General features: G+C 47.4%; 1 protein-coding gene across 6 annotated transcripts in view; it reads left to right on the top strand.

Annotated features, from left to right (window-relative positions):
• Positions 1-25119, top strand: part of FCSK (fucose kinase) — a 108819-nt gene that overhangs the window by 1607 nt on the left and 82093 nt on the right. For 2 of the 6 annotated variants that reach the window (XM_068259696.1, XM_068259701.1), the window contains exons 2-5: positions 18690-18778; positions 19712-19863; positions 22946-22996; positions 23072-23197. In XM_068259696.1, the coding sequence (XP_068115797.1) occupies positions 18690-18778; positions 19712-19863; positions 22946-22996; positions 23072-23197 (418 nt within the window). Of the gene's footprint in view, positions 1-1502; positions 1607-5609; positions 5717-16357; positions 16424-18689; positions 18779-19711; positions 19864-22945; positions 22997-23071; positions 23198-25119 lie in introns of those variants that run through there. The other 4 variants (XM_068259697.1, XM_068259700.1, XM_068259698.1 and 1 more) reach the window with 4 other exon arrangements.

Below are 25119 nucleotides of genomic sequence, written 5' to 3'. Positions count from 1 at the left end.
GGGGAGATCCAATCATATTTATCGAATTGCTGTAAAATCGGATCATTTTATTGTATCGTGTGTGGCCACCTAAAAGGGCTCTTTTCCACTAAGAAATGCGATCGCGATCGCAATCGCGTTTCAATTTCAACATTGTGATTGAGCTACCATACTCATAGTAAAGCTCAATCGCATCCAAAATGCGGCAGGATGACGATTGCGTTTTGACCAAAATCGCATCGCAATCGGATCGCACTGATGGAAATTGCTGCTGCAGTTTTCATTAGTTTAGGGCAATCGCTAGCATTCGCATTGAACGCTAGCAATTTCGATTCAGCAAAGTAACACATTTCTCCGGGGTTTTGCGATTGCGATTTTGCTGTTATGCACTGCATAGCAAAATCGCGGCAATAATCGATCCGTGGCGCGATTGCGATTAAGTAAAAAAACGAATCGCGGTAGTGGAAATTACCTACCGCGATTCCTATGTTAAAAAGCAAACCGTAGAGATTTGAAAATCACTAGCAGTTTGCGATTCAGCAATCGTAAACACTGTAGTGGAAAAGGGCCCTCAATGTACCTTGCAATTTGCAATCAGAGTCAAATCGCAGGGTAGTGGAAAAAGGCCCTAAAGGTGCCCATTAACGGTACAATTTTTCACTAAATGCGATCTTTTGATGCGATTGATTTGAATGATCGTACGTAATCTGAAGGCAATTATCGAATGTTCACATTTAGTGAATGATTCTTTCTTCAAATGCGATCATATTTTCTAACTTTCAGATCGATTTAATCCTATAAAGTAATCGACCAAAGAATCGTTCACTATCGATTGCCTTCATAAATGGCGAATTTTGAATTGATCGTAAAAATCGCATTTAGTGAAAAAATTGTACAGTTAATGGGCACCATGACTTACCATTCTGACAGAAATTGTGATTACTGTTCCATACAATTGCCTATTTTTACAAAAGTTCAAATGGTTCATCCTTATTACAGTATACTCCAATGTTCCACTGACACAAATTCTAATTTTATTTTTCTAATTCTAGCAACATATCCTGACAGGGATTACAATTATACTAAAGCTGGCCACTAACGGTCCAATTTCTAGTGAAAAATCGTTTGAGCGATCAGAAATTCTGATCGGACGAAAAATCGTTCACTACACCATCAACTAACCAATCTTTGCTTCCTTACTATCACGACCACCAAGAAAATCCAAATTTTCTTTCGACGAAAATTCATTCGGGCGACATTTTTTTCACTTCTTTATAATCGATTGTGTCCACCAATGGAGATTATTTACAACCAATCCGATAAGAATGTCTGATCGCTCGAACGATTTTTCGCTAGAAATTGGACCGTTAGTGGCCAGCTTTAGATAAAAGAATTTACAATTATTATTCCACATATTTGATACCTTGGCGTCCTCTGCGCAGGCGCAGTACACTCTCGGTGAGATGGGCACGATCTCGCGCAGGGCAGGCACACGCCCCGTGCATGTGCAGAAGTCACTGACCCATTGGGGGACGGTGATGCTTAGAGGCTGTCGGTGGAAGACAGGAGGAGACCGGAGCTGCGGTGAGGATCATAAATGGCTTCTCGGCGCTGGAGGAAGCCCCAGGTATGTAAAGATAGATTTAATTGGTGTCCTCACTTACCCTTTAAAGTGTACCTGAGACCAAAGCAGTCTCAGGTTTTATGCTAGGTACACACAGTGAGATTTTCTGGCAGATTTACTACCAGATCAATTATTTCCAACATGTCCGATTTGATTTCCGATCGATTTTTCATAGAAGTGAATGGAAAATCGATCAGAAATCAGACCAGACATGTTGGAAATAATCAATTTGAAAGTAAATCTGGCAGAAAATCTCATCGTGTGTAACTAGCATTATACTTACCTGGGGCATTCTCCAGCCCCCTTGAGGCCGCTCAGTCCCTCCCCATCTCCCCGGGCCGCTCCTGTCTCCTGCTGGACGCTCCCAGCTGCGGGAACGCGACAGGGAGAGCACGTGCGCCGAAAAGCGACTCGGCCAGAGTACCGGGCCATCCAGCGGGAGACCGGAGCGGCCCGGGGATACAGCGAGGGAACCAGTGGCCTCACGGGGACTGGAGGAAGCCCCCTCAGGTTTCCTTGAACTATTCTGGCTTATAACTTGTGTTGGCAACAGCTGGTAATCCTTCAATTGTTAAGGTAGTGGGACACCAGAGTGTTCAAGCACGTGGTGATTTTTACCGTCTATTGCGTTATTTTTTTTAAAAACTTCTTTTTTAAACCATAAGGGTCAATAACTGGAAATTTAGCCAGAATAGTTTTTTTTGTTGGCAGAAATACTCGAAGGTGTGAAACCGACCTAAGCCTCTGCTCCAATGCACAGACTGATGTATGGGGGTCAGGTGAGGAGTCCGAGGGCGTGGCTACAGTCAATAATGCGGTCATACTCCTTTTATTAATATACTGTATAGACAGCCTTTGCACTTGTGAAAGCTTCCTGTTTGCTAGTCTTTTTAAATGATTACCAGGGACGGGCCGAGACAGAGGCAAGAAAGGCTGCAGCCTAGGGGCGCAGTGTAGGAGGGGACGCACAACTCACTCAGCTATCATTCCCCTATCGGGTTTAAAGCAGAGAGAAATAATAAAAGAGGAAACATGGCAGTGACTGCAAGCCAGATAACTAGAGATTAAGGTGTTGGGGGCTTGGCGAGGTGAGCGGGCGGAGGATTACTCACCTGACTTCCGCGTTCCAAGCGCTGGACCGCAGCGTCCCCATCGTCACAGGTCTCCGCCTTCAATGCCGCCCACTGTGCTTCCTGATTAGCGGAAGCACAGTGGGCGGCATTGAAGGCGGAGACCTGTGACGATGGGGACGCTGCGCTCCAGCGATTGGAACGCGGAAATTAGGTGAGTAATCCTCAGTCCGCCTCGCCTCGTTGCCGCCGCTATTCTGGAGGGGAAGCTAGCAGAAGGAGGGGTCCCAGGTGAGGAAGTGGGGGGGAGTTCTGGCCCCCCTCCCCGCCGCTGCCTCCAGGCCCCTCCTTCTAGTGCTTCTTTTCCTCCTGGAGCAACTACACTTTGGGCAACTACTCTGGCCACACTGGGGGCAGCTACTCTGGCCACGCTGGGGGGCAGCTAGACTGGGGGCAGCTACTCTGGCCACGCTGGAGGGCAGCTACACTGGGGGCAGCTACTCTGGCCACGCTGGGGGCAGCTACACTGGGGGCAGCTACTTTGGCCACAATGGGGGCAACTACGCTGGCCACACTGGGGGCAACTACGCTAGCCACACTGGGGGCAACTACGCTGGCCACACTGGGGGCAACTACGCTGGCCACACTGGGGGCAACTACGCTGGCTAAACTGGGGACAACTACGCTGGCTAAACTGGGGGCAACTACGCTGGCTAAACTGGGGGCAACTATGGCCACACTGGGGGCAGCTACTCTGGCCACACTGGAGGCAACTACGCTGGCCAAACTGGGGGCAACTACTCTGGCCACACTGGGGGCAACTACACTGGCCACACTGGGGGCAACTACGCTGGCTAAACTGGGGGCAACTACGCTGGCTAAACTGGGGGCAACTACTCTGGCCACACTGGGGGCAGCTACTCTGGCCACACTGGGGGCAACTACGCTGGCCACACTGGGGGCAACTATGCTGGCTACAGTGACTGGGGTAACTACACTGGGGGCAACTATGCTGGCTACACTGGGGGCAACTATGCTGGCTACACTGGAGGTAACTGTGCTGTCTACACTGGGGGCAACTATGCTGGCTACATTGGGGGCAACTATACTAGCTACACTGGGGGCAACTATATTACCTATACTGGGGGCAACTATAATTAACTATACTGGGGCAACTATACTACCTATACTGGGGTGGGGGCAACTATAATAGCTACTTATACTGGGGGCAAACTTTATTATTACTGGGAGCACCTATACCTGGCATTACCTGTCGTGGCACGCATAGTTTGCCGCACTTGCTCCTTTTTTTGGGGGGGGGGGGGGGGGTCTTATTATACCCAGCACCGGGTGTCAAATACTCTAGATACGCCACTGGGTGGTAGGGATGGGGGGGGGGCGCACGGGTGCTGGAGGGCCTTGTCCTGGCTCTGATGATTACTATGCTTGCCAAAAAGTGCAATGTGAGCTTGCTGGTAGTTTGGGGAATTGTATCTGATTACAAGCTGAAATAGAAAGATCAAGAAGAAGAAAAGACTTGTGTGGTACTCTTCTCAGTTTATTTCACTTCATTTATTTTTTTCAGTTTCTCTTTCTGTGTGTTGTTGGTGTGCAGACGCTGGTCCTCTTCTCTATCTGTGTGTTGTTGGTGTGCAGACGCTGGTCCTCTTCTCTATCTGTGTGTTGTTGGTGTGCAGACGCTGGTCCTCTTCTCTATCTGTGTGTTGTTGGTGTGCAGACGCTGGTCCTCTTCTCTTTCTGTGTGTTGTTGGTGTGCAGACGCTGGTCCTCTTCTCTATCTGTGTGTTGTTGGTGTGCAGACGCTGGTCCTCTTCTCTTTCTGTGTGTTGTTGGTGTGCAGACGCTGGTCCTCTTCTCTTTCTGTGTGTTGTTGGTGTGCAGACGCTGGTCCTCTTCTCTATCTGTGTGTTGTTGGTGTGCAGACGCTGGTCCTCTTCTCTTTCTGTGTGTTGTTGGTGTGCAGACGCTGGTCCTCTTCTCTTTCTGTGTGTTGTTGGTGTGCAGACGCTGGTCCTCTTCTCTTTCTGTGTGTTGTTGGTGTGCAGACGCTGGTCCTCTTCTCTTTCTGTGTGTTGTTGGTGTGCAGACGCTGGTCCTCTTCTCTATCTGTGTGTTGTTGGTGTGCAGACGCTGGTCCTCTTCTCTTTCTGTGTGTTGTTGGTGTGCAGACGCTGGTCCTCTTCTCTATCTGTGTGTTGTTGGTGTGCAGACGCTGGTCCTCTTCTCTTTCTGTGTGTTGTTGGTGTGCAGACGCTGGTCCTCTTCTTCTTTCTGTGTGTTGTTGGTGTGCAGACGCTGGTCCTCTTCTCTTTCTGTGGGCTCTATTCATAAAACCTTACCGCAAGTTTTCCGCTCAAAACAGCGGGTTTTCTCGTCCATTTAGCAAAGTGGGCATTCATAAAAGCTGTTCCCGCATGAAAATCTACAATCCCCCAGCAGAGCGAGAAATTTCCGCCTTCTCCAGTGTTTTTCTAGATTTATCTAGAAAAAAGTAACAAAATGGCCATTCATAAAGATTAGAGGAAGCGTATGTGGACGGGAAATACCGCTTCCTCTGATTTTGCGGATTACATACAAGTGAATGGGACAGACCTCCCAGAGAGAGCAGCGCACGGAGGGACTCTGCCGGCTGAAGTGTTCCGCATGCCTTCCGACAGCTTACCGCCAGCTTTCAGCGGGAGATCTCCGCTCTTGCATCGCAGCTTTCAAGATTTCTTTGAATGACCACCCAAAAGTGTAAAATACCGCTGCGGTATTTTCCCTCCAGGAGTTTTCTCGCAACAACTTTTTATGAATAGAGCCCTGTGTTGTTGGTGTGCAGACGCTGGTCCTCTTCTCTTTCTGTGTGTTGTTGGTGTGCAGACGCTGGTCCTCTTCTCTTTCTGTGTGTTGTTGGTGTGCAGACGCTGGTCCTCTTCTCTTTCTGTGTGTTGTTGGTGTGCAGACGCTGGTCCTCGGAGGGATGTGAAGCTGGCGGTTTCGGTATGTGCTTCTCTTGTGTACACAGGTGGATCATGCGGAGGCAAGTCTGTAAACATGGAGGTATTTGTTAAGCACTCAGGCAAGCAAGAGGCATGACGACAGATGTCACTGCAGCGTCCGCACTCATCTCCATGTGGGCTGCAGTTACACTGAGGGCTGGAACCCACTAGAGTACTTTTTTTTGAGCTTTTAGGGAGTTCTAGCGATTCCTAAACGCTCTGCCAATGTAAATAAATGTAACAAATTCCACAGTAGCGATTGTGATTAGGAAAATCGCAATCGCAGGACATGCAGCATTTTGGGAGCGTTTGGGCTTCAATGTAAAGTATTGAAGCGCTGGCAGATCGCTCATGAATCGCTACACATAGCGATTTGTGTGCGATTTTAAATTACTGCAAAATGTAAAAAATTATGATACATTGAAAGGACCAATCAGAATTGAAATCGCAAATCGCTATCACAATCACTGGCAAAAAGCTTACACTTTTTAAAATCGCTCCCAAAAGCGCAAGAAAACGCTTATGAAATTGCTTACAAATCACTAATTAAAACTGCTGGCGATTGTGCTAGTGATTTGTGATTTGTAGTGGCTTCCAGGCCTTATATGCTCTCTTTCTGTACCAGGTATTGGGAGACAACAGTGTGGGGCCTGGTTATAAAGGAACCCAAATACTGTATAACAATAAAAAAGGGCTGACGTTGTCAAAAAAGCACATGCAGCTGTTTGTAAAGGTATGACTAACCCCTTATGGATCTGGGATTTTCTTGGGTAAAACCCTAAAGAACTGTTGTTCATTCAAATCATTCCACTAGGGGGGACAACGGCCAGGGCTCCATCTCGGGGGGACAACGGCCAGGGCTCCATCTCGGGGGACAACGGCCAGGGCTCCATCTCGGGTGACAACGGCCAGGGCTCCATCTCGGGTGACAACGGCCAGGGCTCCATCTCGGGGGACAACGGCCAGGGCTCCATCTCGGGGGACAACGGCCAGGGCTCCATCTCGGGGGACAACGGCCAGGGCTCCATCTCGGGTGACAACGGCCAGGGCTCCATCTCGGGGGACAACGGCCAGGGCTCCATCTCGGGGGGACAACGGCCATGGGCTCCATCTCGGGGACAACGGCCAGGGCTCCATCTCGGGGGACAACGGCCAGGGCTCCATCTCGGGGGACAACGGCCAGGGCTCCATCTCATACATCACTCATTATGATATCGAACAACATTGCCACCATGCAACCGATCGAGCACTCTCGACCAAAATTTTCCATGCTCAATCAATGCATTTGACAGATTTTGCCATGAAATCGATCAAATCACCGATTGGGTGGACGTACTGCTTTTGTTTGCACATAAGTTAGTTAAAGGAGTTATCAACCAAAATAACCCTTCCCCCCCGCTCTACTTACCCGGGGCTTCCTCCAACCCCAATGCAGCCGACATATCCATGCTGCAGTTCCGATCTCAGCCGGTTTGGGGGCCCGGCCGGTGCAGAGGCCGACCTCCTCTACTGCGCCTGCACGAGTGCCGCTGTCAATCAAGTCTACGTTGTCCGCAGGCACAATAGTTCTTCACCAGCGCAAAAATTTAACTTTATCCCAATCAGTAGCTGATACCCCCTTACATGAGAAAACTATTTATTTTCACAAACAGACCATCAGGGGGTGCTGTATGACTGATGTTGTGGTGAAACCCCTCCACAAGTAACCCGTCCCACAAGAAAAGTACGTACTTTTGTGGGAAATAGCTGTTCCAACTGCCAAAAACCATGCAGCAGCTACATCACCTGCCAACACTAAAATGTTCACTGGAGTTCCTCCTTAAATATATATATTTTTTTCTTTTGTGAGGGCACCTCTTTTATGCTGTCGTTGTCACCCTTATGAGTGAAGTCATGTCAAGGTTCTTTAAATAAAAAACCTTTTCCTACATTTTAATTCTAGCGCGACCCCGTCCATCGCACGAAAGGACCACAGAAGCGAGTGGGGATGGGCTATCCCAATTGTGGTTGCATCCAACCCAATCTTGTTAGTACGTTTCCTCATTTCATTTCATTACATTGCATTATACCCTTGTTCCATTTGCTACACTGTACAGGGCTCCTAAAACCTAAAACCTTTGGAGCCAGAGCCTTCTGTCATGCTGCCCCTACCCTTTGAAACGCCTTGCCACACCCAATCAAGACAGCTCCAACACTGGAGGAAATTAAATCAAAACTGAAAAGCCACCAGCTTAGTCCGGCATTTATGATCACATGACTCTTTCCCCTATTCCCCTTTGATATGTGCGTCCTATGGTTATAAATCCCATCAGGCACACACAGCCTCGTGAAATGCCAGACAGAGGTGTGAGTGTAATGAGGTCTTCTGGCTGTTGTATGTAATACTCTAATGCTAATTGTGGAGTTCCTTATCCGTTACTATAAATTGCGGTTGTGATTCTGTAAACATATGGATGGAACACATAACAGGTTTGTTTGAATTGCTAATAAGCCCATGTGTTTGTTCTTGTCACGTCAGGAGGACATTGTTGCTAGGTATCTGTGATTTCTATGAATCTTTTATACCTACTTGACATTGCTTAAAGGGAACCTGAAATTAGAAAATTATTTAAAATAAACACATGATGTAGCTGCAAATGAATATTACATAGTTACCTCGTCATCAGTTCCTCTCAGAAGCTCACCATTTTCTTCTTACAGTGTATTGTATTGTATCCCTTCCAGTTCTGACAAGATTTCTCAGAACTGAAATATACCAGTTGCTTTCAGGTATATATCAGCTGCTGTCAGTTACAACTGAATGTGCAAGGTAATGTCCATGTTTCCCTATGGCTCAAGTGGGCGATATTACAGTTTAACTGTGTGCTGACCAGGAAGCTGTTAGGGGGTAATGGCCATTTTCAAAATGGAGGACGGAAAATTCCATTGATCACAGTGGACAAATGGGACGCAGGAGAGGAGAAAGAGATTGAGGAGTAGACTACACAGGAGGTAAGTATGACCTGAGTATGTTTATTTTGACTTTTTATTTTCAGTTCAGGTGCTCTTTAAGAAAGGTAATAATAGAGATTTTTAAATAGGAACGGGAGACCTTCAGGCCACTGTATAAAGCACTTTCTATGGACACTATTGGCACTACACGGCAGGAGCAATAAGGAAAGAGACAGACATCTGACCAACCAGACGTATCCGCACAATCCTGATGGCAAACTCAATAAAGGCCCAGCAGCTAAAGGGGCCCATACACCTAACGATTTTCCCGCCAATAGACAGCTGTTTCGATCACAGTGATCGAAACGGCTGTGAAATCGCCGCGCACACTGCTGACAGAACGATCGATTTCCGTCCGAAATCGATCGTTCCCGTCGATTCCCGTCAACCCATCCGTGCGGAAGATTTTCCTCGGTCGCCGGCGGGTCGGGAGTGCGTCGTTAGCGGCGTTCAAATGCCCGATGACCGACGCATTGCAGTGGTAATACATTACCTGCTCCAGCCGGTGCGAGTCCCCTGGTCTTCTCCACCGCTTCGGGCTCCAGAGCTACACAGAACTTCCTGTCCCGGCAGGAAGTTTAAACAGTAGAGCGCCCAGCAGCGGCAGCTCCACAGATTGTGATCGGTTTCAGGCTGAAATCGGTTCACAATCTGTTTGCAGTAAAGGTAGCCATACGATCCCTCTCTGATCAGATTCGATCACAGAGGGATCTATCTGTTGGTCGAATCTGATGGCAAATCGACCAGCGTATGGCTACCTTTAGACAGGAGTGCTGCTGGGCCTTTATTGAGTCTGCCATCTGGATTGTGCGGATACGTCTGGTTGGTCAGATGTCTGTCTGTTTCTTTATTGCTCCTGCCGTGTAGTGCCAATAGTGTCTATAGAAAGTGCTTTATACAGTGGCCTGAAGAAGGGCCCTATGCGCCTGAAAGCAGCGTGTCGTTGGTGTTGCCTAATGCTTTTGCTAAATATATTAAGCCTATTCTACCACTAATCGTGATATCCTTATTTTGGATGATTTCCTATGCAACTAAGGAGTTTCCTACAGAGACTGTTTTAACGAATCTCTTTTTTATCAATAAAGTTTTTGATATTTTTGTACCATAAGACCTTGCAAGATTTTGTGCTTTTCTACATTATGGTCCTTTCTACCAATATATAGAGCAGAATATTCACCCTGCAGTGCCCTCCACATTCCACTGGAAAGAGCTGGCCAACCTGCAACATATATTTTGTAGCTTAATTAATGGGTCTGTAGTCATGGGGGGGGGGGGGGGGGGGGGGGGTGGGTGTTGGGGTAGGAGGATTTCCTAGGGAGCAAGGAAGGGGGAGGAGGGCTGTAGCTTTGGTGTTGGAAAACCATAAATGTTGGGCCAATCAGCACCACTTTGAAGTTGTTCCCCCTTCTCCCTGGTAGCGCGTACGAGAGGAATCGGCCCGGGAGACTTGGGCGCAGGATACAGCCGGTATGGCTGATGCTGCTGATACAAAAGTCTCGGCCATGTTATATACTATTCCCCTTCCAGGTCCACGTGGATGGGGGAATGATATAATTTGGCTTCCAGCGATTGCTGGAGGCCGAATTATTGCGTTTTAAAAGCAACTGCAGCTCCGCCTTCTGACAGCGCCGAACACACTCCCTGTGCGCCCAAGTCTCCTGCGCTGGATTCACTGTGTTCGCTGGTAGCCCCCATCTGCCGGAGGTAAAATGAGCATGGACACTAAAGCCGGGTTATCCAATTTTGATTGCTCAATGATTGATCAATTTTAACACCTCCATGTGGTATGAGAGCTTACCTACCCAATCTGTTCATAGTATTCAATATCTGTTGGCCCTCAAGCTACATGGAAGTAACATTGGCCAGTCTTGGCCAATCAAAATTGGATGTGTGTAGCAGCCTGAAGGACTCTTTTTCAGTGGGGCAACTACAATTCATGGGGTTTCCCAGCAAAACCATAATGCACCCCTTCCCCCTCATGTTCACAGCCCCTCCCCTTGGTGCCCTTCATGGCCTTGGGGTCCATCTCACGAAGGGTCAGAAAACAAGTGTGGCCATCGTGATCTTCACACCCATAACAAGTGTAGCCACAAAACACCTGATGTGAAGGGTGGAGCCCTGTATCGGGGGAAGGGAAGGTCAGTAGTTGGGGCTCCATGCAGCTCTAGGCTGCTTCTATCTAGTGACACCCCTGCTCTTCTTCCCTAACAAGAGGGTCGTTAGATGGCCCAGAGGCTTCCCGGATTCTTGTAGAGACCACCGTTTTCTTGCAGGGTCCCTCTTCATCTTCTTACTACTGAGGTAAGGATCAAACTTTTTATTTCCTCCAAACTTCGGGTTCATGTTATTTAAGACAAGGGCCCATATGCAATTAACTTTTTCATCTGAGTTTTCTCTTTTTTTTTAAAACTTGTCAATAGCACACTGGCCTTTTAAGCCATAAGATAGCAAGAAAATACTCAAAATAATGTCAATAGCACCTTTTCACCTTCTTTTTGGTACTGCGCAAAATATTTACTTTTTCTGGCTCCGGCTGTTGCGGCTCTCCGCTTACAAATAGGCGGAAATAGCCGATCTCTGTCGGGTCCGCTCTACTACGCAGGCGCAGGAGACTTGCAGGAGACTTGCACCTGTGCCGTAGAGCGGGCCGACAGCAATTGGTTATTTCCGCCTATCTCCGAGCGGAGAGCCGATACTGCGCCTGAGCTGGAGCCGGGAAGGTAAATCTTTACATCCCCGCTGTTCGGAGGGGTACAGCGAGACCGCTGTGGGACACAGGACGGGGGAAGCCTTAATAGGAACCGGAGGCTTCCCCCTCCCGAGGTGAGTACCCCCCAGGGGAAGGTTTTTTTGTTACAGAGTTTCTTTAAAAATACTGATAAGTTATTTTAAATTGAAGATAAAAAAGAAATGATCTCCTAGGATAAAACTCAGGTGAAAAAAGTGAATTGCATTATGGCCCAAAATATTGTACCTGTACATTCCATCTCAAAAATACTGGCCATGTGACCTGCGGCCATCTTTTTTGGCCATAGCTGCTATAGGAGTGCTTGGCAGACCGTAGAATGTTTTGGGTGATCTTTCACAAGCTTTTTACAAGTTAAGTCATGGCCCTTTCCTCCAGACAGATCTGATGCATCTGGGTCCTGGGACAGGTTTATAGGCCTCGCCTTGCTTGCACAACAGTTCTGCCTGGTTTTTAAAGTTTGTTTTGTAGAGAATATAAAACCTGTTCCCCCTAAGTGTGTGTGAACGTCTGGCTTACCTGACCGTACACGTCGTGGACTCGTTACACAGCAATGACTGATAGCAATAACATTGCCTGTCAATACACCCTTGATTTATCCAGGGCCGGTTTAAGCAACAATGGGGCCCCAGGGCAAAATAAACCTGGGGGGGCCCCCCCAACAGATACCCCGGAGCAAAAATTGGCATTAAGGGTTCTTTTTAGCAGCTGGTATAGTCAGGGTTTGAAGCCCCAATCGGTCGGAGCTCCACATTGTGGCTACCCCAGCCTGCATGGGGGACAAGGGGTTAAAAAGTTTCAGGAGGGGGGACCCCACATAATTAAAAAAAAAAAATTCCCACACTCTAAACATAAATTTTTTGGGGGGAAAATAGGAAAAACATGCCCGGGTTCTTCATACAGCCATATTGCGGCTGTATAGCGATCCCTGGCCAAAGCGCTGCGGCTGCGTATGGACCCCCTGGAAACCCCGTCAGGAAATTTATTGCTCTTTCTTTTGATACATGTAAAATTACACTACCGTTAGATTTGCTACTAAAAGTGACATTTCCCATATTTAAAAGTATACTTTTTTCCTTTGAAACTTTAAAATCGATTTTCTCAAAAAACTATAAGGTCTTTTTGTAAAAAAATGTTTCCCTCTTATTCCCAATAATCTCCTTAACATATCCTGCAAATTTAGGGTTTCTAGAATTTAAGGTGCATTTGCTATTAACCATTAAAGTCGGCTGGTTTTTAAATGTGTATTTTTTTTCCTTTGAAACTTTACAATCGATTTTCTCAGGAACTATAAGGTCGATTTGAAATTTTTTTTTCCTCTTGTAGCCACTGGGGGCCCCTACAAGCTCTGGGGCCCTGTGGCAGCTGCCTCCTTTGCCTCTATGGTAGCGCCTGCCCTGGATTTATCCGATTCTTTCATGACTAATCAGGGGCATAACGGCAAAGCATGCCCCCCTCCCTGAATATTTCAATATTTCACGCTCCCGCCCTCCACGGGTCAAGTCAATGGGAACTGTTTATATAGAAAAAAAAAGCCAAATACTTACCTAAGGAGAGGGAAGGCTCTGGGTCCTTATGAGCAGTCCTGCTCCTCTCCCGGTGCCCTTGTTGCAGTGCTGTCCTCGGGAGCAGCATTTGGCTAATTTGGTCAAATACTGCTCGCACCGCTGCCGAAGGAGGCTTCGGAAAGTCTTTGAGAGCCCGAGTGCAGGAGCACATCTGCCATCTTGAAGTAATATCCTGAAGTAGCCCTGCAGCGTATGTAGCAAGAACTGCCCTCAGTATAGGAAGCAATTGTGGTCGCTCTCTTTCTGCACCTGCTAGTGTAAGGCTGCTTTCACAGTGAGACGTTACAGGCGCACGTTAGTGCAGCCTGTAACGCACCCCACCGCACAGCAATGAAAAATCAATGGGCTGTTCACAGTGCCCACGTTGCGTTACACAGTAACACTGCACGTTCGTTCGAAGTGCCGCATACTGTGCGTTCTAGCTGCTTAAGCCGCTTTTAGATGAAGTAATAGATGACGAAGTCGTAGATGATCATGATGGAGTCGATGTTCGCAGTATAGAACTGCACCAGTAATTTTTGGGTAAACTTTTTCAGCTGCCGTAGGTGGGTCACCCTCAGTTGCAGTTTTCTTGATGATGGTGACAGTATTGATATCCCATTTTAAGTTGTTGGGGCCCTCAAGTATAGATAGCCAGATTAGCCATCCAGTTTGGGTAGCCATATTAACCCCCACAGTATTGGTAGCCTACCCTGTAAAGTACCCCCCCCCCTCAGTATAGGTAGCCAGATTAGCTGCAGTGCCGAAGAGAACAGATTGTCGGTATGCTGCAGGAAACCCCCAAAAAGTTGAAGGAAGGCCTGGTGGAGTTTCAGGAGAATTTAGCAGTCCCCAATGCTGCTTTTAGGGGGAAGCTGTCAGGTGGGCCCAAGGTTAATTTTGCCTTGCGGCCTCATTGTACCTAGAACTGGCCCTGCAAAGAAGGTTGCAGCCGGGCCTCTTGACAACCGCTAGGCAGGGCTCCAGCCTCAGGGCGCAGTGTAGGAGGGGGCGCAGAATTCATTCAGCTGTCATTCCTAATTGTGTTTAAAGCAGAAAGAAATAAGAAAAGGGATACATGGCAGTGACTGCAAGCCATATAACTAGAGATTACGGTGTTGGGGAGGTTGTGGGCCCTGTGGCGCCTCTTAGTCTAATAGCAATCAGTGTGTGACGGCCGGGGTGGGAGGGATGGAGGGGCGCACTTTGGTGTATCAGCCTTGGGTGCTGGAGGACCTTGTCCCAGCTCTGCCGCTAGGTCCCAGGCAACTGCCTTGTTTGCTGTACAGATGATCCTCAGGGCCAGTTGTAGACTTTTTTTGCTGTCTGAGGCAAACTTTTGAGGTTTCCGCCCCCCCCTCCTCCCGATTTGGAATGATCGCACATCACCCGACAATTTACTCTGCTTAAGTTAATGTTCTTACGTGACATGCTGCAGCTCAACACAATAGCACACTGGCTGGCTATGAGTCTGTGACAAACAAACTGCTCACCTTCAGCAACTCCATTCCTCCTCAATCAGGACATCAGTGCCACCTCCTCCCTTCTGCTGTGCAAGTCAAATGAAACACTGCTGCTCTCCTGACTGCCCCCTCCTCACTCACTGTCAAACTCCTCACACAGCACAACAAGCTGCTTTTCCCCAATGATGCTCTCCTGCCTCCCCCCTCCTTACCCACTGTCAGACTCCTCACACTCAGGGCCACAACAAGCTGCTTTTCCCCAATGCTGCTCTCCTGCCCCCCCCCCCCCTCCTCACTCACTGTCAGGCTCCTCACACAGCGCAACAAGCTGCTTTTCCCCAATGCTGCTCTCCTGCCTCCCTCCTCCTCACTCACTGTCAGACTCCTCACACAGCACAACAAGCTGCTTTTCCCCAATGCTGCTCTCCTGCCTCCCTCTCCTCAATCACTGTCAGACTCCTCACACAGCACAACAAGCTGCTTTTCAGAATCAGAATCAATTTATTTTCGCCAAGTAAGTTTGCACCTACAAGGAATTTGTCTTGGCAGTTGCTTAACAAACACAAACAAAAACAATACAAGGACAGACAGTGTGAATATTACAAGTTAAGGACATTATAAGTATAGTGGCTGCTATGCTAATGCTGCTCTCCTGCCTCCCCCCTCCTCACTCACTGTCAGGCCCCTCACACAGCACAACAAGCTGCTTTTACCCAATGATGCTCTCCTGCCTCCCCCCTCCTCACTCACTGTCAGACTCCTCACACAGCACAACAAGCTGCTTTTCCCCAATGATGACCTCTTCACCTCTCTCTGCTCTCGCTTCTCCTCCTACTCTGTCTGCATGCTGTTAGGCCTGGTTCACATTAGCGTTCCCTGTCCGGATTCGCCTGATCGGATCCGGACCGTAAACTGTACAAACGGAACGTACGTTCCGCATAGCAATGTAAGTCTATATGGATTTTCACATGCGTACGTTCCGTACAGAACGGAGCCGGATCGGATCCGGACTCCGGAGGCTTTTCCAACATGCGCTATTTTTTGGGTCCGGATCATCCGGCCCACGCACCCGGACCGGATCCTGACTGCACCATCCGGATATAGAAACCTATGGGGAACGGAAAGCACAGAACACACTGGAGACAAACACCTGACGTTCTACCCCACTTCCTATGCGTATTCTAGCGGCCATTTCGGATGGGGACACATGGGCCCAGCATGTCTGGAGTGGAGCAGCAGTGACAGACGTGCTGGAGCTGTTTGGCAGTATGTCGGAGGTGGAGGTGAGGCCTACAGCGGAGGACCTGATTCTACAGGTGCACCAGGTGCACCTTCTGCAGACCCCAACAATTTTATGGTCATTTTGTTTATTTTTTACCTCACGGATCCGGATGGCAGCCTGATGCAAATGGACCGGATCCGGATCGGAACCGTACGGTTCTGATCCGGATCAGGTCCTGATCCGATCCGGATCCGGTCCGTTTGCATGCCAAAACGCAAGTGTGAACGGGGCCTTAGTGTAAACACAGTACCCACATGCTGCCCCTGTAATCTCTGCACCTGATGCAAATGTTTCACCTTGCTTCATGAGAGAACCGGCCCTGATTATCCTGCCCTCTTGGGTATTTATACATTTTATTTTCTTTCACTTTTAATATTATATTCCAATTCTTGTGGGATGGAGCATATCATTTACATTAAAAGATGCTTGTAGAATAAGTTAAATGATAATAAAATAATGAAATATTTACAGTATTATCACAGGAAGATGAGAGGAAGACAAAGCCTCAGTACTGCCCTGTAGCTCATTATTATTATTATTGCACGGTGATCTGGCGCCCTCTGGTGGTGCTCTGAGAACTGGCAGCGTTCATGCACACGCACGAGAGCGCGCAGACGGCAGGCAAGTCCACAAGGGCTGCAGACTACATCTCCCAGAAAGCTGTGCGAGATCATGTGACCAGTGTTCCTGCTCCAGCTCAGCTCATCCTGTAGAGGCTGGTGAGTGTCACAGGGCTGATATAATAGGGGCAGGGGGAGCTGGGGGTCGCTGTGTTGGCAGAGGCACACCTACCCAGTCACTTACCTCTGTGCTGCTCTGCATCTGACTGACTGATAGGGAAATACATGTCTACTCCTCATCATTATTAAGGATCCATACTTTCTCTTTAACTCTCATTTTGCACCATGCAGGCAGTGGTAGCCAACTAACTTCAACTCTTTCCTGTATAAGTTTATTTAAAACTTTAAAGAAGTCTTTAAGAGAGTAAATAGAGGGTGTCAACTTTATTTCCTTATTAAAGGACACCTGAAGTGAGAGGGATATGGAGGCTGCCATATTTATTTCCTTTTAAACTCTCCTAATTGCCTGGCTGGCCTCTGATATTTTGCAAAATACCCTGAACAAGCATGCAGCTCAGATGTTTGACTGTAAGTAAACTTAAAGGGACACTGTAGGGGGGTTGGGAGGAAAATGAGTTGAACTTCTAATGGTCCCCCGCAGGCATCCTGTGCCCGCGCAGCCACTCACCGATGCTCCGGCCCCGCCTCCGGTTCACTTCTGGAATTTCAGACTTTAACCTCCTTAGCGGTAACCCCGTGCTGGATACGGGTAAGCCGCTGTGGAGGATTCCTCAGGCCCTGCTGGGCCGATTTGCATAATTTATTTTTTCAAACACGCAGCTAGCACTTTGCTAGCTGTGTGTTTGTTGCGATCGCCGCCACCCACCGCCGATGCGCCGCTACCTGCCGCGATACAGGGCCCCCCCACATACCCCTTGTGCAGCCTGGCCAATCGCCGCCAGGCTGCGCTATGGGGTGGATTGGGACTCCCTGTGACGTCGATGACGTCACTCCGTTCGTCGCCATGGCGACGGGGAAGCCCTCAAGGAAATCCCGTTCAGAACGGGCTTTCCTTATGGGCAAGCGGCGCCGGCGGCGATTTGACGCTAAAAAAAAAAACAAGTAAAAAATGCAGCCGTGCGAATCATACCGCCTGGAAGGTTAGTCCGAAAACCACTGTGCCTGCGTTGCCGTTTCCTCGCTCCCGCTGATGTCACCAGGAGCGCATTGTGCAAGCCCAGTATGGTCTGTGCCTGTGCAGTACGCTCCTGGTGGCATCAGCGGGATCGAGGAAACTGCAACACAGGCGCAGTGGTTGTCCAACTTTAAAGTCGGAAATCCCAGAAGTGAACCGGAGGCGGGGCTGGAGCATCGGTGATTGGCTGCGTGGGCACAGGATGCCTGCGGGGGACCATTAGAAGCCCCGGGTAAGTTCGACTCATTTTCCCCCGACCCCACCCCCCTTCAGTATTCCTTTAAGACATTCATAACAACAGGATTTATACTTACCTGGGGCTTCCTCCTTCCCTTTGTAGCCTGCTAGCTCCCTCTGTGACTGATTGGTCCTTTCCCTTCTTCTGCTGTGGACTGTGCACTCTAGCCAATAATGTCAGAAACACCTGATATGCTGCATGCCTGTTCAGGGGCTGTGGCTAAACGTTTTAGATGCAGAGCAGCAGGACAGCCAGGCAACTAGTATTACTTAAAAGGAAATAAATATGGCAGCCTCCATATCCCTCTCACTTCAGTTGTCCTTTAAGTTTACATCATTGGTTTCTAACAGATGAAAAATGTCTGTATAAGCACTGTACATTTAGTGGAAAATATCTTCCCCCAGACATTGCCCTAAACACGCGGTAAACAAGTTACCTCAGTTGTCTTCTAAATCCAGTGGCCCATGATTGGAGGACTGTTCCTTAAAGGACAACTGAAGTGAGAGTGATATGAAGGCTGTCATATTTATTTCCTTTTAAGCCATACCAGTTGCCTGGTAGTCCTGCTGCTCTAATACTTTCAGCCATAGCCCCTGAACAAGCATGCAGCAGATCAGTTGTTTCTGACATTGCCATCTGATCTGACAAGATTAGCTGCATGCTTGTTTCTGGTGTGATTCAGACCCCGCTGCAGGCAAACAGATCAGCAGGGCTGCTAGGTAACTGGTATTGTTTCAAAGAAAAGAAATATGGCAGCTTCCATATCCCTCTCACTACAGTTGTTCTTGAAGAGGTTTCATGCTGGGTCTCTTAAAGTAGACTAGTATCCATGCTTTTGTTGGAGGGTACAATTGCAGCTTCATCTCCATGGGTGTATAGTAGGTTCACTGTAAATGTATGAAGTGCTCTGGGTCTTTCGCTTTGTGTTGGAGGGGGTGTTTGGCAGTCATTAGGTCTCCTCATCTCTGTCTATATCTCCTCTTCCTCTGCAGGATCGAGGCCAGAATGGGGTCACATACGGACTGGTCGGTGCTGGTCCTCACCTGCCAACATAAGGACAGCGTCCAGGCGTTCCAGAAAGGTGAGAACGTGGACCCCTCTTTCACACTTTCAACATCGTGTCTCTTTAGGGCAATAGTATGGATACAGAGGCGCCAAAAGGATAAAAGTGTCTAAAAAGTTTAAAACATAAGGATACAGTGGTGGACTTACCTCCTCCAAGCAGACACATATATTGCCAATGTGTATGTCGAATAGAACAAGTGTATTTACATAGACACCTCTGTACAGACGTGCCTGGCTCTTCTACTGACCACATATGCTATTACTCTGTAATTGCCTGATGAAGCGGGAACAAACCTGCAAAACGCATTGAATTGTCCCCCGGATTATGTAAATAAACTTGTTCTATTTGACAAACACATTGGCAATTTTTGTGTCTGCTTAGAAGAGGCTATATCAAGTCCACCCATGGCGGAGGGGTGTAACACCCTTTTTTCCTCATCTACGGAGAGCGACTTCCTAATCCTGAGTGGGGTCAGCTGCCTTTACAGTGGCTGCCTTGGAGGTTACACTGCTTTGTGAGTATAGCTCATTACTCTATCATACTTAATTTTGCCTACCAGTACATACTATACTATATTTGGCTCTTGGTGTCCCTACTCTGAGTTTTTTAGGGACGGTTTACTAGGGTGACTGCCGGCCTTGTCATTTACCGCCGGGATCCACCGCGTTCAGCCCTGAGATGAATAGCAGCATTCATCTCGATGCGTTTGCCGTGGAGCTTGCAAGGGCCTCGGTTGGTCACATTTTTCAAGACGCATGTAGCTTGGCTGCCTCCGTGATTCCATTTTCCCATAGGGGTCAAAGCGTGATGTAATGAGAAACGATGCCAAACACTTTTCCTGCTCGGTGATATCAGAGAAAGAAGCTGCCGGCAGCCAGCCATGTGACACGACCCATTTCCTGTGTAGTATTAGCCATGTGACTGATTTCTTTGTTTCTTTTGCCCCAGAGCTGGAGATCAGACAACGACGTGGCCTTCTGCCTCGTGACACCCTGCTGCTGACAGTGGAAGACCCGCAGGCTCATGTGGGGAGCGGTGGAGCCACCCTGAATGCCCTGCTGGTGGCGGCGGAGCACTTGAGCGCTCGTGCTGGCTACACGGTGAGATCAGGGGGAGACTTGGCTCTAGGGTTCCTCTCACAATTGTCTCATCTGTATCACATTCTAAGAACTCTAGAACATTCCAGACTTCATTGTCCAGACAGCTAGGGGAGGGCTGTAAGGAAGGGAGGATGTAAGGAGGCTTCAGTCTGTGTGAGGAGAGGAGCCTGGACACCTGATATGTTACAGTACAATGCTGATCCTGAGAACAAATGAGGGACAAGTATAACATTTGAGCCTTTTCTCTTTCTTCTTAATGGGCTATTTATTTGTGCTGCCTCTGTCCTTGTTAAAGCACACCTGAACTGAAAAGAAGATATACGATAAGTAGGTGTATCTGTAGTAATAACAGTAGAACTGTCCTGGTGTCCCGAATTCTTGTTTTCATTGTAGGGGTTACATTTTGACTGTGAAATATACAGTTGCCATGACAGTCTGACATAAAACCTAGTTTATTCAGCTCATAAAAAATATATATATCTTTGCAGCTTTGTTAGCATTGTTTGCACAGACAGGTAAAAGTGTTTTATTTATGTTTACTGTTCTGCAGAGCCTGGGCTGAATTCAAGTTGCTGTTTGACTCCATATTTTGCATAGATAACAGCAATGATTTTCAACACATGCAATGCAAAAAAAAATGCAATGCAAAGTTAGAACAAGACCTCAGTCAAGTAATCAGTAGGCCTAGTACTATGTGTACCTATGTTTAACTCATCGTGTCACAGGTCCGTTCAGGTATACTTAAAGTGAACCAAGGCCAAGCTAAGGGTAAAAAACAGACACTTACCTCAGAAGAGGAGCTATGATTAAGGGCGTGTAACGCCTGAAACATGTTAGCATGTATTGCTGGTTTTAGCCTGTTGTGTGTAATGACTAAATAAAGATATACAGATTCTACCGACATTGTGCGGACTCCACTTTTGCACAGTCTTGGATTCGAGGTTTTGGCAGCCTGTTTTCCTGCACTGTCGGCAGACGGAGGTTGTGAGCGGAGCTCCACGTACATTGTACCTCAGAAGAGGGAAGCCTCTGCATCCTCCAGAGGCTTTCCGTGTCCTCCTCGCCCCTATCGCTGATGCCCGGGACCCTCCTGAAGATTGTGACCACGCTCCTCTTTATGCAAGAGTGCGTCTGTGCTCTGTCATGCAGGCTCAGTATGGCTGAAGAGAAGCGCAGTTGCAATCAGAAATCTGACAAGCTTTTGTTTTTCATTTGAGAGTCGGCAACTGTGGTCTGAACAACGGCGTGGAATATGTACTGTAAAATTCTTACAATAAAAAGCATACCATTCTATTCATTATGTTCTCCTGGGCCCCTCTGTGCTGTTTCTGTCTCTCTCTGCTGCAATCCTGGCTTGTAATTGCCATTTTTAGGCAGTGTTTACAAACAAAAGACATGGCTGCTAACCAGAGTGTGATAGGCTGAGAGGAGAGCTTGGAGAGGGTGTGTATAGCTTCTGCCAATGACAAGCAGTGCTGCACATTCCACACATTCCAGCCTGAGCCCGACAGAGCCGACAGAGGAAAGAAGATAAGATTTATTACAGAGACAGTGCAACTAGAAAAGGCTGCAGTATGCCAGGCCACATTAAAACAGGTATAGGAACTTACAGGATAGAAGAAATAAGGCTCAACATTTTGTTACAGAGGCCTCAATTCACTGAGCTTTATCAAACACTTTATCAAACGTTTGATAATTTACCTCATGGGTAAAATCTAATTTTGAATTCACTAAGGTGTTATAGGTTTATCAAATGTTTTATCGATAAACGATCAATAAATCTATAACACCTTAGTGAATTCAAAATTAGATTTTACCCATGAGGAAAATTATCAAACGTTTGATAAAGTGTTTGATAAAGCTCTGTGGATTGAGGCCACAGTCTCTTTAAAGCATAGTTCCCCAACCCTGTCCTCCGGGCCCACCAACAGTGCATGTTTTGCAGGAAACCACAAACATGCACAGGTGAGGTAATTAGTGTCTCAGCAGATCTGATTAACTACCTGTGTGGATTTCCACAAAACATGCACTGTTGGTGGGCCTTGAGGACAGGGTTGGGGAACACTGCTTAAAGGACAACTGAATTGAGAAGATTATTGAGGCTGCTATATGTATTTGCTCTCAAATAATACCAGTTGCCTGGCAGCCCTGCTGATCTATTTGGCTGCAGTAGTGTCTGAATCACACCAGAAACAAGCATGCAGCTAATCTTGTCACCTATTCTGCTGCATGCTTTTTCTAAAAGTGTTATGTCTGGTACACATGATGCAATTTCCTGTCAGATAGACTGGTCAAGTCGATTATTTCCGGCAGGTCCAATCTGATTTCTGATTAATTTTATGATTGATTTTATATGGAAGTGGTCATAAAATTGATCGGAAATTAGATTGGACCTGTCGGAAATAATCAATTCGACCAGTCTATATGACGGGAAATTGCATCCTGCTTTACCAGACATTAGAGGAAGGGGATCAGCCGAATAGCCAGGCAACTGATATTGCTTAAAGTGTACCAGAGCTGTAAAAAAGAAGATTAAATACTCACCCGCAGTTTCCTCCTGCAGCATAAACCTGTTGGAGTCCCTCACCGTCCTCCCGCGGTCTGCCGTTCAGCCGTGATCAGCCTCATTAATAGGCTCAGTCAGGTCCAGTCTTTTGCGCATGCACGGACCTCCCGCACATGCACAGTAGACCAGGACCGATGCAGCTGAGCCAGTTACCGGGGCTGATCGCAGCTGAATGGCAGATTGTGAGAGGACGGCGTGGGACTCCCAACGGGTTTATGCTGCAGGAGGAAGAAGCTGGTGAGTATCAAATCTTTGTTTAACTGCTCTGGTTTACTCTAAAAGGAAGTAAATATGGCAGCCTCCATAACCCTCTCGCTATTTCTGCTTTCTGCCAGAAGAGGAAGAAGCGGCAAAAATGGCAAGAATAAGCCAAAATAGTTCCCAAGCTATTCAAAGTAAACGTTTCTTGGAGCTGGGCTTGAGCAATGGGTGAAACACCAAATTCAATGCTAAATTTTTTTTAATAGATTTTAAACTGACAGAACTAAGAGACTGGTTTTATTATCTGTTCTCCAGGTGGTTTCCTCAGATGTCCTGCAGGGGGCGCGGCTTCTCATCCTGCACACGGTAAGTGGCTGCACAGCAGTGATTATGGCACAAGACCGGAGTAATCCCTAAGCTGATCCTGTCTTTCTCTGGAAGGGGCGGGACTTCCTGTTTGATGACTGCGGTCGTGCATTTACCATCCTGCCGCTGGAGGACCAGGATGACGCGGTGGAATCCGTCACATGTAATCTGGATAGTCTGCTGACCATGCTGAGATATCAGGTGACTGAAGAATAATTTCTGAGCACAAGACAGCTCCTCTTCTGTCAATACTAGTTATGTATTAAAAATTTTGTTTTTCCAAATGAAAAAGGAGACTTCCTGTCCCACGATAGATTCTTTGTGGCTTACCAGTTAGCCTGAAACACTAGTAATATGACAGTGATCAGCAGTTATTGCTCCGTCAACTGAAGCCAGACCTTCCTGAAGACTGACAGCCTATCACGGCTTTAGAATAGTGGAGAGGCAAGTGGAGTTCGCTTAGGGGTAAATATGGATCTATGATTCAGTGCAGGCGTTTTTTCCTGTTAATTTTTTGCAAAAAACAGCATTTTAATTCCCCCCCCCCCCCCCCTCGTAATGTAGAATAAAAAAATAATAAGACTAAAAAGATGTTACTTTTATGGCTCCTCCCTTTCTGTAGCAGGAGGTGGAGTCTGTGATGATAGAAGTTGAGGAAATGATCAGGGGGCATGTGAAGGATGTCATTATAACGGGGACTGCAGGTCAAAGGCTGCTAAGTCAGACACAATACTTAATGTGGGATTATACTCTCAAAACGAAAATTCAAGTAACTACTCTGTTACATTAAAAAAAAAAAAAAAAAAAAAAAAAAAATTTGAAAGAATTACCAAGTATTCCCTGTGTGTGTAACCGTTTTGTTTTCACTGCAGAGTGGTTGAGAGGCACCTAGTGTGTATAGATCATCAAATTAAGAAGGAAATAGGAGGTAAGGTTGCCTTACCCACAAATGGAGGCCTCGCCCTGTATAAGCAGGAAGAGTTTATTGCACAAAAGCCATTGTGTTTTGTGGGCTATGATCCCACTTTCTGAAGTCAGAAACGTACCTGAAATCAGTAGTGTTGAAGCTCTGAGCGCCTCGATCACTGCAGAATGCAGTACAAGCTTGCTTATCTCTTGTTATCGGCAAAGACAAGAATCTCCCTGTGCCTGTGTCTTCACTCTGCCCCCTCCCCTATGCTGAATAGGCACATTGCCCTGGCAACAGCTGAGTCCCTTCAGAAGAAAAGGAAGGGGGCAGAGTGAAGACACAAGCAAAGAGATTCTTGCCTTTGCCGATGAACAGAGATAAGCAAGCTTCTACTGCTCTCTGCAGTAAAAAAAACAAACATTTTACACATAGGAAATACTTGGAAATGCTTTCAAATGATATTTTATGTATCTAAGAGTAGTGACTAAAATTTAAATTTTAGTTTTGGGAGTAAAATCCCACTTTAACCTCCCTGGCTGTATGATTGAGGGTCTTTTCTCAACTTTTCAGACCCTAAAACCAGGAAAAAATCATGCTGCCAGAATGCCTTCAGCAGCCCCTGCACTCACTCACCTCTTGGGCTCCAGCGCTGCAACTTTCCCTCCTTCCTCCGGGTGGCGCTGTAACTCTGTAGTGAGATCACTGACGGCGATCTCACCAGAGTGATTCAGAGCCTCTGTGGAGAGGAAGTAGAATGGCTGCCTGCATCTGGATCCCCCGGGAGGTGATTAAATACGCCCGCAGCACTCCATTGCGCTGCGTTGAGCTACCGGCAGCTAGCCCAAGTGTAGCTCGGGGTTACCGCCAGGGAGGTTAAAGAAGACATGTGAGCCAGTAGCTAGAGATTATGGGGCCCTCAGATGTAGGCTCTCTTTAGCTAGGCCACCTGCCCCTACCCTATGGGCATGCGTTAATTGGCAATTTACATTCTTGTGCAATCTACACTGCAATACTCCATGGGCACTGATAGTTAGAGGGTGGAGGAACACATAGTGGTTGCTATTGCTACCTGACCAATGTATTTGTTACAAGAGAGGTTTACCCAGAGAAGGCTGGGGTGTCTATACCGCTGTACAGGTGCCTGGTGACCTATGATTAGAGTGTCACATAGGGGTGTGGTTTGGGGAAGGGGGGTGGTACACCTGAGTGTGAT

This window comes from Hyperolius riggenbachi, chromosome 11 (genome assembly GCF_040937935.1).
Source record: "Hyperolius riggenbachi isolate aHypRig1 chromosome 11, aHypRig1.pri, whole genome shotgun sequence".
Classification (NCBI taxonomy): Eukaryota; Metazoa; Chordata; class Amphibia; order Anura; family Hyperoliidae; genus Hyperolius; species Hyperolius riggenbachi.
This window is presented reverse-complemented; position numbering and strand designations above follow the sequence as displayed.